General features: G+C 45.9%; 2 protein-coding genes across 4 annotated transcripts; one reads left to right on the forward strand and one right to left on the reverse strand.

Annotated features, from left to right (window-relative positions):
- Positions 1–187: 187 nt before the first annotated feature.
- LOC117846211 (probable inactive beta-glucosidase 33) lies at positions 188–4,785 on the reverse strand. Of its 3 annotated transcripts, none has more exons than XM_034727337.2 (13): positions 4,348–4,785; positions 3,448–3,511; positions 3,273–3,331; positions 3,113–3,188; positions 2,942–3,013; positions 2,674–2,761; positions 2,252–2,507; positions 1,778–1,884; positions 1,440–1,648; positions 1,310–1,332; positions 1,084–1,177; positions 879–981; positions 188–761 (listed from the first exon to the last, which is right to left on the reverse strand). In XM_034727337.2, exons 1-13 carry the CDS (start codon positions 4,768–4,770, stop codon positions 542–544), a joined length of 1,794 nt encoding a protein of 597 aa, XP_034583228.1. In that variant the 5' UTR covers positions 4,771–4,785; the 3' UTR covers positions 188–541. The 3 variants fall into 3 exon arrangements, 2 of the variants coding, with proteins under 2 accessions (XP_034583228.1, XP_034583227.1); XM_034727336.2 differs by having other exon boundaries at positions 1,778–1,893; XR_004638252.2 differs by having other exon boundaries at positions 725–761; positions 1,774–1,893.
- Positions 4,786–5,247: 462 nt separating this feature from the next.
- Positions 5,248–9,424, forward strand: LOC117846212 (hsp70 nucleotide exchange factor FES1). The gene is made up of 8 exons (XM_034727338.2): positions 5,248–5,640; positions 5,852–5,943; positions 6,561–6,711; positions 7,128–7,255; positions 7,847–8,005; positions 8,077–8,259; positions 8,793–8,993; positions 9,072–9,424. Exons 1-8 carry the CDS (start codon positions 5,352–5,354, stop codon positions 9,090–9,092), a joined length of 1,224 nt encoding a protein of 407 aa, XP_034583229.1. The 5' UTR covers positions 5,248–5,351; the 3' UTR covers positions 9,093–9,424.
- Positions 9,425–10,428: the final 1,004 nt, after the last annotated feature.

Consider the following 10,428-nt stretch of genomic DNA (forward strand, 5'->3'; position numbering starts at 1 on the left):
ACCTGTGCCTACCTGATAGGTAGGAGAACTTGCGCCTTCCACAAGATGTAATTATCTCTGGTAAGCTTCTCGGTGACTTGGGGGGCCAAGTGGCGCTAATGCTGTCGTCGAGGAAGAGGATATCGCCATGACAGTCGACGGTTCTTAGATAAAGATGGCTCTGATTACTAAGACAATTTGGTAAACGTGGTTAGCAAACTCACATCTCATGGTTTTGTATTTATATAGTGCCGGAGACTGTCACAATTACATGGAGCAGCTCGTCTTTCAAGCATACGGTTAAACCATCCTATCTCTATCTATCTCCTGATCTGTTACAAGGACGTTACAATACTCTAGGACTCTTATGTCTTGGAACCTTATCCTTACCTTGCATCATACCTCAACCAGGATTGTCGTGCGCTACACCTGAGTAGTCGTGCACCAACACGTTTTGCTTAACACTTCGGACATCAGACATGGACATGGTACATGCCTACACGATCTCTTCTTATTCTCGAACAGTCGAATGGACCCCTCGATCTCTAAATCATTTAACTCGTCACGCGACGTAGTACGCCCTGTCGGAGCGAGCCGGCGGCCGGAGCTCGCCGCCGCGGAGGAAGCCGGCGTACCAGCGCGCGGAGCTCCGCGCGTACCGCGTCCGCGCCGCGGCGCGCATGTCGACGCCGCACAGGCCGAAGCGCAGCCTGTAGGCGAAGATGAACTCGAACACGTCCAGGAACGACCACACGAAGTAACCCCGCGCGTCCGACCCGTTCCTGCAGAAATTAATGCTCCGCCACGATTGATGAGCAGTCTCTCAGCAAATTAGGCAAAGAACAAGGACGCGTCTGAATTCGCAACGAAATGAAGGATGGGGAACGAGGTGCACGTACCGTATGGACTGGTAGAGCACCTCCAGGTAGTTCTGCAGGAACTCGGACCTGTACTCGTCGTCGTACTCGATCGGGCCTCGCGATTCGGGGGAGTCTCCTAGTCCTGAACCGTGCAACAACACCAACAGCTCGTCCGGTCACAGACAGTGTAGCGTAACCTATCTTCAGAACAATTTCTTTTCAATGTGCGTGTTCCAGCACCTACCATTTTCATGGATGACGACGGGAGGGTTGCCGTAGTTCACCTTCAGGTGCTCCAGCAGCTTCCCCAGCGCCCATGGAGGAGACTCGACGCGGCCCTATGCACATGTCAGCGTCAGTGTCGGTGTCGTTGCCACATGAAGAAATCTGTTACAAACACTGTGCTACATCTGCTCGAAATTTTCGTTACGCCACTCCTTGAGATGTACTACTACACTACTACTCCGTACCTCCGTGATGGCCAGGAGTGGATCTGCATGAGGAGAGCACAAATCGTCAGACTCAGAACCAACACGGATACTGAGACTACTACATCTACATGTGTGCATCAACTGGACAGTGTGGTTCAGGACTCGTTACTCTGAACGCCCGCATCGACGTAGTAGTCCTTCAATTCCTCCTCCTCCGCGGACGATCGGACCCGTAGGATGAGGTAGTGGTTGAAGCCGACGAAGTCGAAGGACCCGCGCGCTCTCGCCGACTCCTCCGCGGAAAGACGCGGCAGCCGGTCGCCCACCCTGCTCCGCATCACCGGCGGGTAGTCCCCGTACACCAACGGATGCATGAACCTGTTTCACTTTCACATGCTGGTGATTTCTGCTGTAATGCCGTAACCGTGTAACAAATTGCTGTAAACCTGTAACTGTAATGCTGACAGGAATAGGTAACAGCAGTTCAGTGGTAGAAGTAGTACCGACCATCCGATGTGGAAGTCGTTCATCCTCGACGCAGCAGCTGCGTCCTCTGACGTGTTGGTGGCAGGCTCGTGCCACCAGCCCAGGAGAGTGATCCCTATCTGGCCTCCCTGAATGGGCTGTATAACAATCAGTTCAAATGTTCAATGTTCAGGTATCAGTATCATATCACTCGTTTTATCCAGCCATTCTTGGCATGTGTCGGAGTTCATGTAGGAGAATAGATTATGTATAATAAATAGATTGTATTGCATTGAGACCTTGGTTGGTATATATTGAGTATAAGATTTGGGGGGCAAGACTCCCCCGGATATATATGGAAGTCTACGATAAGTATATCCAACTACCAAATATACTCTAACATTCCCTGCAGTCACAGCGGGAGCGCAGTGAGACTGAAGAAGAAGCTGAAGATAGAAGCCGACGGACTGACAGTTCAGACAATGAAATAAAGCGTGCCTGAAGAGAGATACCTACCTGGTACTTGTTCCTGTATAAGGACACTGCAGAGGCGTGAGCGAGCAGGAGGTGGTGCGCGGCGATGTACGGCTCCGTCGACGAGTCGCCGCCGGTGCAGTTCTTGCCGAACGGATAGGAGCAGCGGCGTGGCGGCTGGGAGCCTTGGTCGTAGCTGCCGATGGGCTCTATGTTGGGCTCGTTGAGGGTGACCCAGTGCTTCACCCTGTCCCCGAAGTGCTTGAAGCAGACTTCTGCAAATGCAGTGTAATCTTCTCTGCAACACATGTTAGAAGCAACTTTCAGCTCAAGCATGATCTGAACCTGGTGATGGCCAGGTTTGTTTCAGGAAGCCTGAACATTGGCCCCTTTTTCCCGAGAACGCGCAAAAAATGTGCACTGTTTTTTCCACATTGTGTCAAATCAGGCTTCTCGGTACTTACATGAATCTGGGGCTGAGGAGTCCACCGTATTCATCCTGAAGTACCTGAGGAAGATCAAAATGGTAGATGGTGGCATGAGGCTGAATCCCTACGAACATGACAGGAAATGGAGCAGGATTAATCAGAACTGACAGAAAAGCAAATCTTTCTTTTTACAGAAAAGAAAAAAGAAGGGTCAGAACAGCAAGTCAACGTTGGGGTCAGTAGTTCAGTTCTACGACAGGAGGAGTGTTTGCATTGCCACAACTTTTTAAGAGCAAGCCTATACCGTGCAGTATCAGTTCGTCTACGAGATTGTTGTAGTATTCCAAGCCTTTTGCGTTGATCTCTCCTCTTCCATCTACACAATGTGGCATCAGAAATTTTCCGGAATATATTTTGTGCTGCATTTTTTGGAAGAAAAAAAAAGGAAAAATATTGCTGCTCTATTTGTACCTACCGGGAATAAGCCTGGGCCAAGCAATCGAGAATCTGTACGCGTCTAAACCCATCGCATGCATAAGCTTTACGTCTTCCTGGCATCGAATCAGAATCGAAAATTCGCTTTCTTAAAGATTGCAATATGTCTGAGTTTTTACTGTACACGCACAATACAAAACCTTGTAGTGGTGATACTGATCTGCCGAAACATCAGCGGTGGATCCATCGTACGAGTAACCTATCATTCACAGACAAATTTCAAAACATTCAATCCGTGAGCATGATTTGAAGCTCAACACAAACCTTGCAATTATTCAAAGTGTACTGTTTGTTATCTGAAGAAATCGTCTGTACCTTCATGGGTGAAGGTGTCCCAAATGCTGGGTGCCCTTCCATCCTCTGCAGCAGCTCCTTCCACCTAATATGTTCAAATTTTAGCTCTTCAGCACAAAATTCCAGGAAAGTGAAAGTTTCTTTTTTATATAGGACTAGTTGACCCATTCTACATGAAAGTGATAAGCACTCGCTAGGGGCTGTTTGGTTAGTAGAGCCAAATGTCGCCATACCGTGGGTCAGGCAAATGTGACCAAATTTCATTTGATTCGTAATTGTACCAGTGACAATATTCTTTCGCTGACATATCTAGAAATCTTTGGTAATGTTTTCTTTTGGTAGCCAACTAGTGTCAAATTTTATGACAGTTGTAGTCGAATCACATAAAAAAATCAGTAAACTCTGAATTAAAATCAGTACATGGCCCCTTCCAACCATGTGCTAGCATAAAAAAAAATGCTAGTTATAACGACTGGTTTATATTAAAAAGAAACCGGATGGGAACTCCCTTCTCACAGACTAACTATTTTTTTTTTTTTGCGAAATTCTCACAGACTAACTTTGTTCGACAAAAGTAAAGAAAAGGACAGAAAGTGCTGTGTATTTTTTAAAAATATTTTCTCTCCGTAGGTTGTCGATTTCATATCGTTAAGTTGCGTCTTTGAAATTTTATATGCTTTACATATCATTACCTCGTCTACATGTCTGATCTTTTTTTCAGAAATTATAAAAACTTCCCACTGGATATTATATATTTCCTCCAGAAACCTATGAAGAAAAGCATCACAAAATGACCAAATTCAGAAGAACAGCATCGCGAACATCCACGAATTGTATACGTAGTGAAATCCTTCTTCGAGTCCTCGATTTCACGCACGCAGAATCGGAGTATGGATACACGGCGCTCGGCAGTACGGGTACCTGGAAAGCCGAGGACCCAGCGCCGAAGACGAACCCCTCCGGGAAGTCACGCCTGGTGATCGCGGAGGCGCTCCTTGGCGCGACGCCGACGACAACGGCGAGCAAGACGGTGAGCAGCCGCGGCGTGGCTTGCGCTCGGAGTCGCCGGAGCACGCCGGAGCTGCTGAGCGGCGCCATGCCTCTGCCGACGACTGGCTGCTGCTCCTCCTGCCGCGCGGTGGCGATGACTGGTGACTGGTGGGCGCGGGTGGGTGAGGACTTTAAGCTAGTGACTGACGTGCTTCCATGGATCATTCGGCCGCTGCTAACACTCCGGATCGTCCTGTCGTTTCGCTGGTGCTGACCACGCGAGCTGAGAGTTACCAGGGAGGAACCGGGTGGCTCAGCAAGCGAACAAAGCGGCGCCGAGGTCGTTGTCGTCATGGCCAACGTCGGCGGAGGATGGCACGTTGGGCCTTGATTCTGTGCGGCCCAGCGTTTAAATTTGGGCTGCACATATGGGGGGATGGAGCGTATGGGCCTACTGTATTTGTTTCGTGTTCGGTCGGACTCGACACTTGGGGACTCACAAGTGGGCCGGTTCCGGTGCGGGCCAGCGTTTAGAATTGGGCTGGCCTTAACGATTTGTCAGGCGGCGTCACAGTAATGCTTCATCTAGTACTACGAACGAACGGCCTAGATCTCCGGCAGTGATGTCACCCGACCAATGGGAGGCGCCCGAACACCGGATCTCCGGGCCCACATGCCATAACCTCTCCAAAGTTATCCGTGTTAATCTTTAAATTTACAGATAGGTACTCCTCAAAATGGAAAACGGATCGCAACCAAAATACTAAAAAGTCCATACATGTAACCGAAAAATAAGTTCCCGAAACTATAAATTCAGGAACCACCCCCCAAGATTTCGAAAATTCGATAGCCAATTCCTTTTCCCTCCCCACTCCGCTGTTCTGCTCCTCTCGAAGCATCGATCTCTCTCTCTCTCTCTATCTCTCTCTCGAGCCATGGCGAAGGCAAGGGCACACTCGTCGAAGCGACCCACCCCCCACCTCCTCCTTGCGGTTTCCCTCTCCGTTTCCGTTCTCCTCCCGCTGCTCTTGCCGGCGGCGGTGGCGGTGGCGGAGGGAGATGGGGAGATCAAGTCGGCCCTGGGGGCCGGGAGGCAGTGGGCGACCGGGAAGGACAAGGGGGAGCTGGTTGCGGAGGGGGATACTGCTGGAGGCGGGTCGGTGGAGGAGGACGAGTTCGCGGGTGGCTTCGGCTCCCTCGACAGCATGCTGCAGTGGGCGATCGGTACGGGAAGCCCATACCCCGCTAAATTCTGCTGTACAATCTTTCGATTTGCTTTGGAAATTTTAAATTGGACACGAAAAGGTCCCGTTAGTGGAGCAAATCGTTCTGTGGTACTTTGCGTTGAGTTGATGCTGCATTTGTTTGGTTGGGTTTGAGCCTATAAAAGACATCTATGTACTTTGCTGAATTCTATCTGGTCTTGGTGGGGCAGGAAATTCTGATCCGGAGAAGCTGAAAGAGGAGGCGGCTGATGTGCAGAAGTTGTCTGCAGATGAGCTGCTTAAGCGGCGCCAGGAGATCAAGGTGAGAAATGCTGCTCCACTGCTTCAGTATTCTGAGTTCTGATAATATTATCAGCTTTGTGGTGTGTTATTGCTTCATCTTATTTGTTTTGCTAGTCATTTGTATCACTTGGGCAATATACATATATAAGAGTTCGGCATGTCTGCTTCTAGATTACTAGTGTTTATCTGGAGCGCTCTGCTGTACTGTACAGCACATACCTCTAGCAGGTGAATTAGTACTTTCGTTGTTGGAGCTGGGGACATGCTTTGCATTTGCTGTCATTTGGGCTACCAACACATTAGTGAACAAACTTGATCTCTTACTGATCTGTTGTATTAGCTGATTCTTCTGACATCCCTTTTCCTGGAGTGGCCCCAAGCTATTAGCATGTTCTTGTTAGTTGTAGGCTTCACAATGTCTGAATTTTACTCCACACATTTGTTGTAACTATTATTAGCCAAATAGAGGATAAAAGATTCTGTTTCTAGTTCTTATTGTTGCCAGACAAGGTGGGCATGCAATCTATTGTCGTATGTGTTCTGTCAGTAGTGAGTTAGCTGGTTCTTCTCTACTAAGATGTAAAAGCAAAGCTTAAAACATGGTTGTACACTGAACTTTTTATATATTTGTTGCAGGAGTTGATGGAGAAGTTAAAGATGCCATCCGATGCTGACTTAATGAAAATTGCAATTGCTGACTTAAAAAATTCTTCCATTTCTCTGGAGGATCGCCAACGCGCGTTGCAGGAACTTTTAGTTCTTGTTGAGCCCATTGACAATGCTAATGGTAAATCTGATCTTCTTTTCAGCTCATCTTTATGCTACTTATTGCTCTGTATATCAACCAAAATATCTGCTTATATCGACAGAAAACTGAGACATTTAACTTATCACCTTAGAGTCTAGGACGCTGACATAATGTAGCCACTGTATTGGTTTTATTCCTAAAATCCACCATGCTTGACGTGTATGTACAGATCACAACTTTGCAAAAATACAAAAGCATTCTTTGAAGTGCTCACTTGCATTTCTGAAAACCCGTCAGCATAAACCTGTATAACCATGCAACTATAACTTGCAAATATGTCTTCCAGAAAAGAAATTGCGCATGGCAGCATGTGAACTCTTTTGTGCTATTTGATATTTGTTAGTGTAATATTTTCTAAGATTTTTTGAAACTCTGTTGTTCTTTCATATGCTCAGATCTTGACAAACTTGGGGGCCTCCTTCCTGTGATTCAAGAGCTTAATAATGCAAATGAAGAAATACGGACCACCTCTGCTTGGGTCCTTGGTACAGCCAGTCAGAATAATGCGCATGTACAAAACCAGGTAATGGCATTCATCATGCAAGAATGAGCATTCTGATCCCTCTGTGTGCCTTTTGTAGTCAGGGAATGTGCATCATTATTCACTATCCTGTGCAAGTTTTGCAAGTACATTTTTTTTCTTGTTTAGCATTGCAGATTCTGATGGTTGGTTGCCAAACTTTGCCACGCCATAGTTTCTTAGGCGAACAAGTGCGGCTTGCCACACTTTGCCCACTTGTCATAGGCACGTTCTTTTGCCAAAGCTTGCCTAAGGTGTAGCAAGCAATTTGCTTGCCACACTTAGGCAAAATTTGGCAAAAACCAGTGTTACTGTAATATATCCTCATAACTTAATTACATGTGCTTGAAAGTGGTACCCTCTGTAGCATAGCATTTCATGATTATGAATGTGAATGCTTTCCCATTTTAATTTTTTTCTGTAATGTGATAAGTGGATTTGTTATTAACAATTCTTTCCCACGTGTTTCTGCTTTGAGCACAGTTCAAGTACTTTTGAATTGATCATTGCTTTCTACTCTAGTTATGCAATATGCCCCGATGATACGTTTAGCTGTGCTAATAGCCTAATGCTGACCCCTTCTCCCTTGGCTAGATCCTCGGTTATGGAGCTTTGGCAAGGTTAGTGAAGATGGGCTATTCTACATCTTCAGAAGAAGCTGCAAAAGCATTATATGCTATATCTGCTTTGATCAGAAACAATGTAAATGGTCAAGAGGCATTCCGTTCAGAAAATGGGAGTGCAATGTTGCAGGTAATGACATTTTCTTACTTCAAAATATGGGCACAATTGGCTCACATCTGACAACTTTGCCTGTTTTGCAGCACATATTGGTGAGCAACAGTATTGATGTTAGGCTACAGAAGAAGGCAGTGTTTTTAGTGACAGATCTGGCTGACTTTCAGCTAAATTCTGGAAACCCACAACTTCCTTTCTTAAGTGACCGCCTTTTCCTGAAGTCAATAATTGATATGTTGTCAAGGTTTGACCTAGATCTCCATGAAAAGGTAAGATTGGATTCGCCTCCAGTTCCTAGTATCCTCAACATACTTGTTGTTACCACTATTTAGCAGTATAGTCAGCATTTTTCATGACAATTTTTATTTTTGCATAATGATGTTGTCATTTTCCCTAAAAACGTTTTTCATTTTTTAGAAGAAAGGAATCGTGGCAGTACATGCTTGGATATGCATTTTTGGTGATGCAAAAAAATAATCTTGTCATTGAGTATATGGATATGTAATTTTTGAGTTATTGCCATAGATGCATATGTTACTAGTTACTACACTAGTACCTTTTTTACCAGCTTATGCACACAACTTATTTTCTTAGTTTGTCATGCCATCCTCCTCCATTAATTTTTGGCTCAAGCAGTCATGCATATCTAAAGTTCTGATTTGAAAGGTCTTGGTCACGACTTGCAACGTGTTTGGTTGTTCAGAGATGGGAGTGGCTACTGCACTTTACATGAGATTTACACCATCCAGAAAAACTAGCTCGCGGCACCTACCTAGTAAATTGACTGATCCTTCCTGTGCAGGTTTTGTTGGCCATTAAGAGTCTACTGAAACTTTCCTCAACTGATGCGGATGACTTTGAGTTCTATGACCTCGGGGGTGTACTGCTCAGACTAGGGGTGCAGTTGGAGGACTTGACACCTGAAGATCAAAAGGAGTTCGCTGGGGAAGTTGATGCCCTTCGAAGAGAAGTTGAGGCTCTCTTCCAACAGAAGCTCAAGCAGGTACGTGGTTGACCTTGTACCTTAAACTGGGGTCTAGCAATTCACTAAGCTAACTTGCATTATTTTGCTTATGATCAGGGTAAAGCGAGCGCGACCTGATATTTTTGGATGACCACCAGAAAGATTTGCCCTTTTGGATGCAGTGTAATCCATCATTTTTTTTTGTGGGATGTTACAGTTAGATGGCTGGTTTGGGTTTCTTTTTCTAGCAATACTCAGAATCATCAGTCGGAAGCGACGGGAGGATGTCAGGAAGCAATGTGGCAAGGTGTGTAGTAGTATATGATGCCGTGATAGGTAATAGGTTAGACACATGCTTATGACTAATTCTCACAACGTTCTGTAATACGGGCACTGCAACGAAGCCATTTTTCCTTGTGCCGTTTCGGCTGCAGCTTCCTTTCGAGAGCAATTGAATCTGATGTTGATCACATAGGGTGTATTTGGTTGCATGCATCACTCATATATGGATGGTTCTGGATGGTGAGGTTTAACTAATTTGCTTGTAAGTCCACTCTAATTAGTTCTAATTAGTAGAATAATTAGTAGAATAATGTATTAGGTGGGATGACTTCGTCTTGGATGGGTTGACACAATTCACCCAGCTAAATAAAAGGATCATTATTATTTTGAACCATTTCATACATGAATCAAATGATATAAGCAACCAAACACACCTATAACTTGCGAGGAAACTAAATTGAGGTCTGCGTAAATGTCCTAAGAGGATGCGGAGGATTGATTCTGAATTTCTGATTCTGTAGTAATCTAGCTTCGGAAATCGGAAGGAGAGAGCCGTGGCCCGTGAGCAAGAGGTGGTCGATGTCCTTACGTCGCTGGGGCAGAAGCAGAACGAGCAGTTCTGCAGTTGCCGTGTCCAGCGTGCGCGTCAGCGCGTGGCCGCGTGCTATGGCAGTGGAGGGAATCCTGCGTGCGTGTGCGCCAGCCCAAAAGAAGAGCTTCACCATCGCAGGCGACTAGGCGTACGTGTGGCGTGAAGCCGTCGCACGGATTCATCAAAAGGATATCGCCACTCCAGCTTATCCTCCATCAAACAGGGTTTAGACCGTGTCATGTGGCTAGCTACGGGCTCGAGTCCTAACAATCTCGTGGTTGCTCGATCGTGGGGCACGAGACCCCCATGAGCAGGTTAGCAAGTGGCCTACCTACATCTCCCGCGCACCCGTTTGTCATCGAGTAAACAAGGCACCACCAACTTGAGGTGTTTAGGTATTTGGATATCCGGATTAAACTTTAATCCCTGACATATCAGATGTTTGCACATTAATTGAAAGTATCAAATATAATCTATGATAAAACTAATTGTATTGGGCTAATTCGCGAAACGAATCTATTAAGCCCAATTAGTTCATGATTAGCACATGTGTGAATTAATTAGGCTTAATAGATTCACCTCGCGAATTAATTCTTATTT

The sequence above is a fragment of the Setaria viridis genome, chromosome 2 (genome assembly GCF_005286985.2).
Source record: "Setaria viridis chromosome 2, Setaria_viridis_v4.0, whole genome shotgun sequence".
Classification (NCBI taxonomy): domain Eukaryota; kingdom Viridiplantae; phylum Streptophyta; class Magnoliopsida; order Poales; family Poaceae; genus Setaria; species Setaria viridis.